Below are 14,704 nucleotides of genomic sequence, written 5' to 3' on the forward strand. Positions count from 1 at the left end.
GACTTCGGTTGCTCCGACATGACCTTAGCACTGTCGTTGTCTCGTTGGTTGAAAAACACCGCATTTGTCGATGTCTCATTGGAAGGTGGTGGCACGTCGGCTGCCAACTCATCGGGGATATTATTCTCACGCAAAAGACCTCAGCTCTAGAATGTGAGAAGGCAACATGTATGGGAATTGAGGAAAGTGTGATGAAGGGCCAGGATTTGCCTAATCTCATTAATATGGGCACAAGAGAAGCATATGAGACCTTAATGTGCATGGGAAATGAGAAAATCTTGATAAACGACCAAGATTTATCCCAAGTCTATAAAAGCAAAATTGGGCCTGATATCTCAGCCCAACATGAGGAATTTGAGAGCACTTTGCCAGGCCTACATGCATCTCCAAAACTGAACCCGGAGGCTAGCAATATTAACTACTGCAACCCCTCCTTACATCCCCCTCAAAATCTCAACCTCCCTTTAGGGTTTGATTGGGTTTAGAATCCAACGTCATAGAGGAGGATATTCTTGTGTCTGTGCATGATATTGCTAGCGATCGACCACAGTGGAGCTTGGCTCTTGTTGTGAGGTTGGTGGAGCTCAGCTCTCGCCGAAGGCCGATGGAAATTTCGGTGACTATGGAGCTTGGCTCCTGTGAGATGGAGGGTTAGGCATGAATTATCCACTCTGGCCGGTGGGAGTTTATTCTCGCCATATCTGTAGTTCGTCGTCCTATCTTTGCATTGTTTCATCGTTTTCGTGGATTATTTTTAACATCTAGTGGATGTTTTTATTGTTTTTCTTCTTTTTAATGAATGTGATTTATCCACCTTTTCAATATATATATATATATATACACATCTTCCAACGCAAGAGTAGACTTCTCTATCTGAAAATGGAGCTAATTTGGAGATAAGGTTTTGGGTAACATTGGCGTTTACGTTTATTTCATGCATGTTGTGGAAACTGGGCAAGTTCAGTCTTTTAAGTTGGGCAAGGCCCAATTCTCTTGATACAATTAAATTTAACAACCCAACTTCTTTCTCTTGTAAATTGTTCCCCATCGGAAAATTAAAAAAAAAAACTCTATATTTTTGTTATTTTTTAAAATTATTATTTTTATATATATATATATATATATGATTTCTTCTTTGATCTTTTAAATTTTTATATATGTTATTTTTATAAGAGATAATTTTTTTTTGAATTTATGTGTAAAAGTATTTTTACTGTCTCTGTTTTTCTTTGCTAGGGTTTTTATTCCGTAGAGTTTTTCCAGGACAAAGTTTTTAATGAGGTAAAAACTCTCGAATATACTAAGGATTATATATTTTTTTTTTTCTTCACTAGATTTTTATTAAGTTTATATCCATTAGGTTTTTTTTCTTATTTAAGATTTTAATGAGGTGTAGTATCTAAAGGGAAGGGGAGTGTTATGAACCATATACATCAAGCCATCACCAAGCAGCCCATGTTTGGTTTTTCATCACTCATTCATGTGTTCCACATCTAGCCATCTATGTGGAAAAGTCTCATCTACCCATGGGTTGTTATTATTCTCCAACTCTTAGCCTTTATATATTCATTATTTGTGAAGGATTGTGAAGTAAAAGCTTAGAATATAGGATTATAGAATTCCTCTGATTTTCTTATTTCATTATTTAATTACATAAATTTGGTATTTACCTTTTATTCTATTTATTTATTTCTTTATCTGCATATAAATATATATACTGTGAATTATATTAGTTTCTCAAGTGTAAAAAGATTTTATGAGTAAACCTCCTGATGCATATGAAATATTGTTAAGTTAAATTTATTAGATTCTTTACAAACAAGTCTATTTTATTAAACCTCTCTTTGAGAAATTGTCTATTTACTATTAAGTTTTTCTTCTTCAATTATACTCAAATGTTAAATTATAATTTTCAATTGAAAAATAAAAAATGATTTTAATCTCTAAATTATAAAAAGAAGAATATTTAGTATGCTTAAATTGTCATAAATCTCCAACCAATTCTAATTTATTTAGGTTTATTTAATAAGGCAATGAAGATGACATGGGAATTTGGGTTTTGTTTTTATAATAAAATGTAATGATTAAGTGTAATCATGCAATTATATTATATTAATCAAACATGTAGCTGGCACTGGAATCTCTCCTTCCAGACAACAACCAAAGAAATAAAGAAAAAGAAAAAAAAAAGAAAAGGAATTTTGCATATTTACCCTTACAAAAATACCAATTCCATTTGTATATTACACATAATGTTTCTTAAATTTTATAAGGATTTTCCATAAATGTGTCTTAATTTTTTATACTATTAATTATTTATGGTATCTAATATGTGTACACAATTAACTATTTTTATAGGGTTAAATATGCAAATTTTTAAAGAAAAAAATAAAAAGGATGTATGTATAATTAACTGTTTTATAAAGACATATATGTAAATTTGTCCCTTCTGAAGAAAATTTATGAATGACCCATTGAATATATTTATATTCAAAATATCCATTATTTATGGTTTTCTTAATATATATATATATATATATATATATATATATATATATATATATAATCAACCACTTTTATGAGGGTATAAATGCAAATTTTCTTAAAAAATAAATAAATAAAGAAAAGCACAGTAGTTGCCTCCTCTGAATAAAATTTACGAGAGGCCCCTTAAAATTAACCAATTTATATAAGGGTATATATATATATATATATATATATGCAATTTTGGAAAGTAAACAAAAACAAAAAAAAAAGAAAAGCAAAATTGTTTCTTATTAATAAAATTTACGAAAAGCCCCTTGATGTATCAATGCAAATTAACTTAAAAAAAATAAAGAAAAGCATGGTAGTTGACTCCTCTCAATAAAATTTTTGAGAATCTCTTTGAATTAACCAATTTATACAGAGATACATATGCAATTTTGGAAAGTAAACAAAAAAATAAATAAAGAAATAAAGAAAAAGCATAGTAGTTGTCTCTTCTAAATAAAATTTATGAAAAGTCCCCTGATGTATTAATGCAAATTAACTTAAAAAAAATAAATAATAATAATAGTTGTCTCCTCTAAATAAAATTTTCAAGAAGCCCTTTGAATTAACCAATTTTATATAGGGGTAAATATGTAATTTTGGAAAGTAAAATAAAAAAAAGAAAAAGCATAGTAGTTGTCTCCTCTAAATAAAATTTATGAGAATCCCCTTGAATTAACCAATTTTATATAGGGGTATATATGCAATTTTTGAAAATAAAAAAAAATTGTGTCTTATGAATAAAATTTACAAAAAGCCCCTTGATGTATGAATGCAAATTAACTTAAAAAAATAAAGAAAAAAAATAGTAGTTGTCTCCTCTAAATAAAGTTTTGGAGAAGCCCTTTGAATTTATGAGAAGCCCCTTGAATTAACCAATTTTATATTGGGGTATATATGGAATTTTAGAAAGTAAACAAAAGCAAAATTGTCTCTTATGAATAAAATTTACAAAAAGCCACTTGACATATCAATGCAAATTAACTTAAAAAATTAAGAAAAGATTAGTAGTTGTATCCTCTAAAAAATTTTTCAAGAAATCTCTTGAATTATCCATTTTTATATAGGGCTATATATATATATATATATATATATATATATAATTTTGGACAATTTTGTCAGACCCGGACCGGCCCGGCCGGTTCGTCCGAAAAACCAGGGAACCGGCCATGTGGTCGGCCCGGGTATACCCCATTGAACCGGGTATGGAAAAACCCGGTGTTAATCCGATGACCCGGGCGGTTCAACCGGGAACCGGTTGACCCGGCCGAGTCAATTGGGTCACAATATTAGAGTTTTTTTTTACAATATTTCATAATTTATTATTATTTTCTCATTAGAAACTACAAAATCATGTATATTTATTAATATTTTTTTTAATTTATAATCAATAAATAGAATTACAATATATATATATATATATATATATACATATATATATACATATACCAACAAAAAAATTAGCATTTAAAAAAATAAAAATTTATTAATATGTTATGTAAATACGAAATACATTCTAAAAATTTAATTTATTAAAAAAACATAAAACAATAAATGAGTGTTATTTTTATTATAAAAATATAAAAAAATAAAAATATTTCTAATTAAATAAAAAAATATAAGAAAAATTTAAAAACAAAAATAAAAATCTCAATTGAAATTGGGTAAGATTTACATAATTTATTAATAAAATGTATCATCGATATAAAAAGATAAGAATTAGTAAATTAAATTTCTTATCTATTACGACAAAATAAACCAATAAACAAACAAATAAATAAAAAAACAGCAGGAGAAGTTTCGATAATTATATATATTAATATATTAAATTTGTAAATATTTAAAAAAATTTAAAAATAAATGACATAATTAGAAAACATTAGTGCATATAAGGTCATTTATCAATTTAAATATCAAATTTGAGTAATTTTTTTATATTATAATTATAGTTTTAATATTATATTTGTTCATTATTAATTATTATAATATTTTTTTTATTTTATTATTGATCCCGGTTCAACCCCGGTTCGACCCGATCAAACCCATTGACCCCTGACCCTGGTCTTAACCGGGTCAATGCCCGGACTGGGTCTGACAACCTTGATTTTGGAAACTAAACAAAAAAAAAGATCATAGGGCCTGTCTCCTCTAAATAAAATTTATGAGAAGCCTCTTGAATTAATCAATTTTATACAGTGGTATAAATGCAATTTTGAAAAGTAAAAAAAAATAAAGAAAAGCAAAATTGTCTCTTGTGAATAAAATTTACGAAAAGCACCTTGAATGTGTCAATGCAAATTTTCTTAAAGAAAATCATAGTAGTTGTCTCTCTTTTGAATAAAATTTACAAAAAGCCCCTTGAATTAACCAATTTTATACAGGGGTATATATGTAATTTTGGAAAGCAAACAAAAATAATAACAATAAAGAAAAGCAAAACTGTCGCTTATGAATTAAATTTACGAAAAGGCCCTTGAATTTATTTATATGCCATTATCATCCCTCTTTCTTCCCTCCCTTCTCCAAAAGGAAGAGAGCTCCTCCATTTTGGCTTCAATGGAGGCTTGCAGTCTTGGCCTTCGGTTTTGAATCGAAGGGAGTCTGAGATCCAGAAGGAAACCAGCGATGCAAGCTGATACTAGAGGGAGGCATTGGATCTCCGCCGAATTGAAGCGGCTTGAGCTGGAAGCTCGATTCCTCGAGGTGATTCCTCTTTTTTTTTTCTTTGATTTTTTGGTGAATTTTTGGAATGATTGAAGGAGTTCTGTGAAATATATGTTTATATGATCTTCATCAATGCATGATAAATGTTGATGTATTTGTGGTTTTTTTTCTCCTTTTGAGTTCTTGGTGATATTTTTAGCTAAAAATTTGAAATCTTGAGGGTTATTAATTCATTTCTAGTTGGAAATAACATTAGGGTTTGATGATAGATCAATCCTTTTTTTTTTTTGTTTGGTATTGTCAATATTAGGGGCTGCATAAGCCTGAATTAATAAAAAGTTTTGATCTTGAATGCATGATGATAATGCTTTTTGCTGATGGAAATCATGGAATTTGAAGTTTTGAGTTTCATTAGTACTTTGTAAATGAGAGTAAATGTTTGGGACAATGGTTTTTTCAGAGTTTTTGAGGCTTTGTATTTTTACTTTTTGTGAGATAAATCTATTTGAATGAATGGAAAAATTCATCAGTACTTTATAGACTTATGAATCTAAAAATTCGTACTTAATTGGAATCCAAGTGATTGCTTATTTGAATTTTTTTAATAAAATTTTTTGGGAGATCAATCTCTGCTAGTGTTTTCATTTCATTATAATATTCAGGGACTACTGAGATGGTTTCACTTGACCATTTTAGGCTCTGTATTTTTCCTAATACCCGAATAGTCTTCTATGCAACTTACAAGTTTTGAGGGGAAAAGATATTTGTGGGGGAAAAAAACCATAAAGAGTTGCAACTTAATGTATGTCACTCAAATGAAATCATGCACTTTCTCCCAAGCCATAAACTATCTAACAAATATAAAGTTATATATATGTGTGTGTGTGTGTGTGTAGATCCAAAGTATTAGATGAATTGGAAGTATGATCAGATCGAGGAGTTAGTGGGAATTGGGATGAATGGAAGTAAGGTTAAAGTACCAAATGTTTGGAGTACTGCAGTTAAGTCACCTCAAATCCTGACACTATGTTTGGTTGTGTTTATTGGATAAGAGGATTCCTTTTTCCCAATTTGTTTACAGGGATTAAATTTTCTCTTTTCCTACTCAAAACTTCTTCGTTAAATTTAAAAGTGATATGATGTTTGATGATTTTTAATGGTGATTATGTCAATTAATTTTCTGATCAAAACTATGAAATGAGTGATGCTGTAATGGAGGGTTTAAATTTCATATTACTGCCACTCTCTACAATTATTCTGCCGTTATTACCACTCCATCTTGTGCTGTTTGGTTGTATGTTTGAGAGAAAATGGGTGTGACCTGATTTTTACCTACTTATGCCACCACCAAATGTCACCTAAAAGGCTTATCTTAAACCAAGGGACCAGTTATCTGTTGTTGAGCTCAGAATAAAAAAAATTGTATTACACTTATGTGAGTTTTCAAGGAAGCTTTTTGCCCTTCACTATTTTAACCCTAAACTTTAAACATGTCATCTGGTACTAAGCGATGGAACCCTAGTTACTCTTAACAATATTTGTTAATGGTAATTCAGGCAAAGTGGCTTTTGCTACCCTCATTCTTCCTTTATTGGAGCTTGATATAGATTGATCAATTAGGTTGAGGATTAGCATATTGAAACTGGATTTGGTATTTATCGATTCAACCATAAATTAGAGATCTCAAGACTAATAGATTCACTCACCAAACCCCGTGGGTGGATTAGAGAAGTTAATGTGGTGTGTGCATATACAAGAACTCTATACAGTTCTTTACTTTAGCTCTGGAAGCATTTTTCTACTGCCTAAACATGCCAATGTTCTTCAGAAAGGGCTCTCTACCCCGTAAGTTTGGCATGTAACTGAAAGCGACCCTAATGGAATACCATGCCAGTTTGAAGTAAGTACTCTGATTTTAGAATGAAGTGGCTGAATGTTGCTCTTCTAGTTTATATTCTATCTCATTCACATCCAAGTTTAGTTGGTTTTACTCTCTAAACATATTGTTGATGATCAACTAAGTACACATATGCATTGACTCTGGCTTGTGGTATGATTAAGTTCTTTTCATCCAATTCAGTTTCATTCTTTCAATGATTATTTAGGGTTGCTTGACATCTAGGTCTGTGTTCTGGACTTCAACAACATTAGGTATAAGTTAGGTTCAGAATGAGAAACAAATTTATTTCCCTTAAACTTTTGTAACAAGTTTCCTCTTTCTCAGACCCTAAATTCAATACCTGTTTTTTGACTGTATGGTTGTTGCTTTTAGTCACAAGCAACCTAGTTGTTTCAACTTTCAAGAGTTTTATTATTTTATTATGATTTTTAAATGCTGCTGATGCAATGAATTTCACCATAAATATATATTATGATTTTTTTATTATGATTTTATTATTTATATGTCAACTAGCAGCATTTTTCTGTTGTAGTACCTAACCTGTTGATAAATTTATATTATCATATAACAAATGCATCACTTGTACACTGACTTTGAGCTGGGTGGACTCTTATCCGCCATCAAAAATTTCAAACTCACTGCTTATTGAGAATACATGCATGACACTCCAAAATCTAAAAGGCGACGCTATCGGTTCAAATTTGAATCTAGTCCTTAAAAGAGGACATGATATTGTTGTTTTAGCCATCTGAGTTGAGTTCCTTTCTTATTTGGTTTTCTCCTGACTAAAATATTTGTAATGGACATTGAACAGGAAGAACTGGATTTGATTACGAAAACAGAGAAAGTTTCAGCATCATGTGAAGAGTATGTCATGAATTAGCTATTCTAACAAACAAATACATACCTATATATGCATAATATTTACACTTGTTATTGCAATTTATTACTCACATCAACGGAATAACCATGAGAAACTTACTTTCAGTTTTGTGTTCTCAGATTTTTATCTAAAGTAGAGAACAAGCCTGACCCACTGCTTCCAGTGTAAGCTCTGCTCTCTTCTACCGCCAATTGCTTCGGCATTTCATTTAAATTTAATAAAATTGATAACTAACTTAAAAATACACAGTAATACAAAAAAAAAGACTTCACTATAAAGTGACAATCAAATATGTTCTGCAAGAAAATTATTAATTAGACAAGGTCATGGACTTATTTTCAAGAATCTTAAGCTTCAGAATATGTTCTAATTGTAATCAATAATTTATGATTAGCATGTTTGGGTCTTAATCTATGTGAAATGCAGGATTAGCTTAATCCGTGTTAAGACTTATTACTGTCGTATAAGATCCCTAATTCGAAATTAGTGGCTTAATCATACCTGCATTCTCTGCGCAAACATTTTAATTATCGTCTAAATTCTGTATGTCCATTTTGCAGAACAAGTGGACCTGTAAATCCAAATTGGGATCGGTGGTTCGAGGGACCTCAAGATTTGAAAGGTTGCAGATGTTGGATTCTTTGATGTTGATCATCATCAAGAAATTCCGGCAAACATATATCTTTGAGTGTATTATATCAACAGGATTTTGAAAGAAAAGAAAGAATTATAATGAGAGAAGAGATGCTTAATTATTGTTTTCTTGTGAAACTTTTTGTTGATCTTATTTCATTCATTAGCCTCATTCTTTTTTTCCCTTAAGACATATCAATGTATAAACACTGATTAAGTTCTGTTCAGTTGCAATTACACTGAATTTTTTTTTATTTTTCTCTGTTATATTGAAGGATTTGAAGTTACTCTTGTGATTTGAATTTTTTTTTTCAATTTAATTAAGAGAAGGTTTTAAAGTAGGGAAGCTGAAAACCAGAATGACAATTTTATTTTCTTTGTCATATATATGAAAAAAGAATTAAAATTTATTTTGTAATAATTTGCAATATGTCAAATATAGTTCAATAATATACATGTAAACACATCAACATTTACATTGTTTTTCTTCTTAACTTCATACCCAAATATATTGTTTTTTTGACCAAGAATTTTCACTCTTTAAAACTCTTATTTTTCAAATGAGTTTTTCCTAAATGCAAAACCAAACATCGAAATAAATAAATAATAAGTAATAGATAAAGATATAATTTTAAATATATTAGGTTTCTCAAATAACATGGATGCTAAGTTGATATCCCTGTTATTATCCACACCATTCTCTCTTTTATAAAGTTCAATTCAAACCATATAAACTCTTAAATTCTAAAAACTAAACATTATAAAACCCTAAAATTTTAAATTCAAATACTATATATAAAACCATATACCCAAACTTCTAATACCTCTAAACCTTAAATATTAAATCCTAAATCTTAAACGGTAAACCACACAAGAGTTGCGGTTTATCGATTAGGGTTTAGGAATGAGTTTCCAGTTTATCATTTTTGGTTTAGGGTTTAGATGATGAATAGAAATTAGGTTTTTAAGTGAAAGATTAGAAAAGAGAGAGAATGACATAGATTCTGATATAGATACCAATTGTTTGGCACGAGCTTCATTCAAAAAAACTATTTGAGAACCAATTACATAAAAATGTCATTATTATTAGCTTAAAAACACAACAATAGACAAGACATTTATTAATAAAATTCAACAAACTACAACATAGCTAAATTTAAATCCAACAAAAAAAAAATAGTAACATAAAGAAAAAAACAATTTATTCATTAGTACAAAATAAGAAGCCATTTCCAGAAACCCTAAACCTCCATTTTAGAAGGAGCAATATTGATTGTTTAGGGTAAAAGATCATAAACCCTTAAAGCATAGAAAAAGCCATGACCATTAATAATAAAAACATTCCACCAAGAAGAAGCCATGGCATTGTCATAAAGCCAAAAACCTAAACATTTATTAAAAATATGCCATGGCCAGCCATAGACACTTGGAACAAGCCATGGCCATAAACCCTAAAACTTTAACACACTCAGAACAAGCACAAGCAATGGCCATAAACACTAACTCTTAACAGTTAAACACAAAAACATAAGCCATAAGTATTCATAGCCATATATAAACCTTAGACCCTTAACTCTTGGAACAAACCCTTCACAGTTGAAACAAGCCATGGCATAAACCTTAAACCCTACACTGAAACACTTGAAACAAACCATGGTTGTAATTTATAAACCCTAAAAAACTCATAGAAAGTCATAGCTACAAACCCAAAACCCAAAACCCTAAACCCTTACCACCAGGAACAGACCATGACCATAAACCATAAATCCTAAAACTTAAAAGCTTGTAACAAGATATAATACCGCAAACCCTAAACACTTGTAACAAGCCATGACCCTAAACCCTAGACTGTTTAACACTTGGAACATCCCATGGTTATAATTTATAAACCCTAAACAACACTTAAACACTTGAAACAAACCATGATTATAAACCCTACAACAATCATAATATGCCTTAGCCACAAACCCTAAACCCTTAACTACACCGGGAATTAATAAACCATGACCATAAACCTTAAACCCTAAAAATTAAACACTTGTAACAATCCATAATACTAGAAACCCTAAACACTTATAACAAGCCATGACCATAAAACTTTCCATAAACCCTAAACCTAGAAGAAGCCATGTCCATACCCAAAACCATGGTGATGATGAGCACTAGAAGCAGCAGCAGCAGCAGCAGGGATGAAACTATAAGCAGCAGCCTCCTCATCACCATGATTAATCCCAAAAACTCCACCACCATGAACAAAACCACCACCACCACCGCCACTAGCAACAGCAAATCCATTATTAATTCCATTACACATCGAAAACAAGTTCCTCGCCGCCACCGCCGTCTCAGAGTTAATCCTCTCAGCTCTTCTCCCCACACTCATCTTCAGTTCCTCCAATGAACTCCTCAAATGCACCAGCTCCTCCAAATCAAGTTCCTCCGCATTTGCACCCCATAACAATCTTTGTGGTTCATCACCATTGTTCCTCTTAATCGTCTCTTCTTCGAGCATCGCCTTCTTCTTCTTTGCAGCTTCACTGAGCCCAACAAGCTCAGTGGTTTTCCGGTTGAGCTCTCGCATAATGACACCATGCCTTGGCTCAACATAATTACTAGTTGCCATAGAGTTTGCGAGGAATCGATTGGAAATGGAGTCGACATGAGGGTGACCAAAAGAGAAGGGCTTACCGGCCGGCGAGAAGACGATGAGAGCCACTTCGGCACCGCAGAGAATGGACAGCTCATTGGCTTTCTTGAAAAGACCGGCACGGCGTTTGGAGAAGCAGACTTGCCTTGATTCTTCATTCTCTATCTTCTTTATTTCTATTCTTTGCCTTCCCATGCTTGTCTTCTTCTTTGCCATTGATCAAAGAAATTAAACAGAGTTTCAGACCTTTTGATATAACAAGAATGTATGTGTGTGTACATATATATATATATATATATATATATATATAATTGGTTGTGTTTTAGCTTTCATTAGTAATTATGAACAATATTGTATATATATATATATGTATATGGAAAGAGAGGAGAGTAATGAAGATTGATTTCCATTTATGAGCATGCATGCATACGTTTTGTTAGGCATTAATATTGATTTAATCATTTAAAAATGAAAGAGAGGAAATTAAGTAATTATTCGTTTTGTTAGAAGAGTAATATATTATATAATGATTGATTAGTAAATTTTAAGGAAGGAAAATGTTTGTTTTATTAGGCATGCAAAAGTTTATTTTTGGTATCAATACTGAAATGATTGATTGAATTGATGAATTGAGATTGAGTTTATTTTATTTTATTTTTTTAATAATAATTTGAAAACATTGTTTGCATCATTGCATGATGCTATAAAAGTGAGAAATTACTGATAGGCCCTCACAAAAATTATTTTTGTTTACACAATTCATATTGATTTTTGATTTTTGATATTGATTTTTTAATTTTCATTTCCCCAAAATGATCAAATGGAGAAATGGTAAATAATATTTTATTTATTTTTTGTGATATTTTTAATATATTATATAATGATTGATTAGCATGAGTCATGGTTTACTAATTTCTAAGGAAGGAAAATGTTTGGTTTATTATTTTGTTTTCATTAATGTGGAGGTGATGTGTGAGTGTATGCATATATGCAAGTTTATTTTTGGTATCAATACTGGAATGATTGATTGAATTGATGAACTGAGATTGATTTTTCATTTTTTTAATAATAATTTGAAAACATTGTTTGCATGATGCTATAAAAGTGAAAAATTGTTGATAGGCCCTCACAAAAATTATTTTTGTTTACATATCGTTAAAAATATTCTTATAAATAATATTATTAAAATTCATATTGATTTTTTATTTTTATTTATTTTCTTTTTCCCAAAATGATTAAATGGAGAAATGGTAAATAATATTTTATTTATTTATTTTCTGATATTTTTTAGTTAAATTTTTGTCAAACAGGCATATAAATAGAAATGAATTAGGGGGTATATAGGTAAATATAGGTTTTATAAAGGTGCACTAGCAATTTCACTATTGTGCAAGGGTAAACAAGGAAAAAGAAACCTTTATATATATATATATATATATATAGTTATTGAGTTTGGATTGATTGCATGATTTATCTTGAACTTGTTTTTTTTTAATTTGATTGGTTGCTTTGATTTGGAAGTCAAGTATCTAGTGTTTGGCAGTGCAAAGAATAATCTTCTTTGTTTGGTAATAAAATAGAGATATGGGGTTTATACTTATTTTGGATATCAGTCCAAATCTAGTATTTTTCGAATTCTACCCATCTCTTAATATCTCTAAAATAACACTAGCTTAATGACATTTTTGTATGGATTTTTAAGATTGATACTACCAACTCTTTTATTTGGTTGTACTTTTTGTGTAAACTATATTAAATCCAATGCCCATGTGCATATGGGTTAATATGCATTGTTATATTAAATAAATTTTGCTGTTTTAAGTTTGATTAGTTGCCTGATTCGAAGGTTAAGTATATATATATATATATATATATATATATATATATATATATATATATATATATATATATATATATATGTATATAAATTGAATAGCAACTCGAATTCAGTGCTTGGTTTCTAAAATATAATCATAAAATAAAATCATGAAATGAAAAAGTTAGCCCAATATATATATATATATAAATCTTTTACATTTCCAAGATAAAAGGCCAATGTGACACTTCTTTTTATATATTATTTATATGACTATCTATTTTTTACTGATGACAGCTTAAGAAGAATTGGTAGATGCTAATTATTTCCCATTGTTTGAGTTTTTTTTATTTGAGTATTAAATTTGTTACATTTCTTTGATTATGGGTTTTCTTCCAAAGAAAAGTCATTTATTTGCTTAAATTATATAAAAATTTTCAAGAAAATAATTAATCTAATAAAATTGTTGTTTTGGTTTGATTCATTTGAAGCAATTTGGACACCAGCACCTCTCAATTCCAAATTTAAACCCAAATCATGTGTTTAATTTGATTAAAAATTTGACATTGAGATCCTTCAATTAGTAAATAAAATTTGGATTTTGATCCGTACCAAATTTTGGATGAAGGTCAAATCCCATATTTCCCTCATTTTTTTAATAATATTTTTGACCTTTAAAAAAATGGATTTTGATTTGTGAAAAAATAAACAAAATTTGTGTTTAATAAAAAATAAATTATTATATTAAAATATAGGATGAATAAGTGCCCTAACAAAGAACCACATATGGATATGAGCAAATTGGGTAAATATTATGATTGACCTAGTTGTAGAATTTAAATAGTTTATATATATATATATATATATTATATTGAATACATAACTAGTAGATAAAATATAAAATTGTCACAATAAATACGGTAATATAATACCACCCCATGATACTGTGAAAGGCACCTAAAATTAATAGTGACGATGATACAATTTTTTCACCGTTTATATTGCAGCAAGATGCCCTTCCAACGATGAGTAATGCTCGAAAATACGATTTCAAACCATCTAACACAACCTGTTGCTCCTTAATACCAACAATTGTCTGCCAGACAATTAGAAACCAAATGCACATGATTAAGGAAGCAAATCCGACAAATCATGTTTTTACAGTAATGTAGCATTGCTCTAAACTAAATACGAATAACAAAGAGATAAGAGTAATGCTATTTGCACCTACGAAAAACTAGGTCTATCGAAATAGACTTCCCAATTCACTGATAGCAATTATTTTTTTCTTGAGATTAGCAACATCAACGATACTTAGTACAAATAGAATTACCCGAACATGATCAACTATTGGAAAGGAGCATTATTAAAGCAAAACTCATATATGGAATAAGGTTTCTCTGTTAGACACATTGACAAGATCAAGGAACTGGATGTGCTATAGAATTTACTTTTTATCTTTACATGTCGAAATATTTTCTGAACATACTTGTGGAGAGGACAGATAATTAACTTAATGTTCAAGCTTTAAAAAAAAAAACTTGAAAATAATACAAAATACGAAAAACCAACAGAGAAAGTTCTCATTAGAAACATACTGTAGATGTGTTACTAAGAAGATTATCTTAT

General features: G+C 29.8%; 2 protein-coding genes across 2 annotated transcripts; one reads left to right on the forward strand and one right to left on the reverse strand.

Moving 5' to 3' along the window:
- Positions 1–5,054: 5,054 nt before the first annotated feature.
- On the forward strand, positions 5,055–8,866 carry LOC120274819 (guanine nucleotide-binding protein subunit gamma 1-like). The gene is made up of 4 exons (XM_039281353.1): positions 5,055–5,235; positions 7,911–7,963; positions 8,099–8,143; positions 8,540–8,866. The coding sequence occupies exons 1-4, from the start codon at positions 5,158–5,160 to the stop codon at positions 8,622–8,624; spliced, it is 261 nt and encodes an 86-aa protein (XP_039137287.1). The 5' UTR covers positions 5,055–5,157; the 3' UTR covers positions 8,625–8,866.
- Positions 8,867–10,728: 1,862 nt separating this feature from the next.
- LOC120274612 (agamous-like MADS-box protein AGL61) lies at positions 10,729–11,475 on the reverse strand. Its single transcript, XM_039281154.1, has one exon. It carries the CDS (start codon positions 11,473–11,475, stop codon positions 10,729–10,731), a length of 747 nt encoding a protein of 248 aa, XP_039137088.1.
- Between the last annotated feature and the right edge of the window lie 3,229 nt (positions 11,476–14,704).

This window comes from Dioscorea cayenensis, chromosome 13 (genome assembly GCF_009730915.1).
Source record: "Dioscorea cayenensis subsp. rotundata cultivar TDr96_F1 chromosome 13, TDr96_F1_v2_PseudoChromosome.rev07_lg8_w22 25.fasta, whole genome shotgun sequence".
In the NCBI taxonomy this organism is placed as follows: Eukaryota; Viridiplantae; Streptophyta; class Magnoliopsida; order Dioscoreales; family Dioscoreaceae; genus Dioscorea; species Dioscorea cayenensis.

Excerpts from the sequence above, each read along its gene's own strand:
- LOC120274819 (XM_039281353.1), top strand. The coding sequence starts at position 5,158 with ATGCAAGCTGATACTAGAGGGAGGCATTGGATCTCCGCCGAATTGAAG. Across the intron at positions 5,236-7,910 it reads TGGAAGCTCGATTCCTCGAG|GAAGAACTGGATTTGATTAC; the intron begins GTGATTCCTCTT and ends GACATTGAACAG. Across the intron at positions 8,144-8,539 it reads CCTGACCCACTGCTTCCAGT|AACAAGTGGACCTGTAAATC; the intron begins GTAAGCTCTGCT and ends TCCATTTTGCAG.
- LOC120274612 (XM_039281154.1), bottom strand. The coding sequence starts at position 11,475 with ATGGCAAAGAAGAAGACAAGCATGGGAAGGCAAAGAATAGAAATAAAG.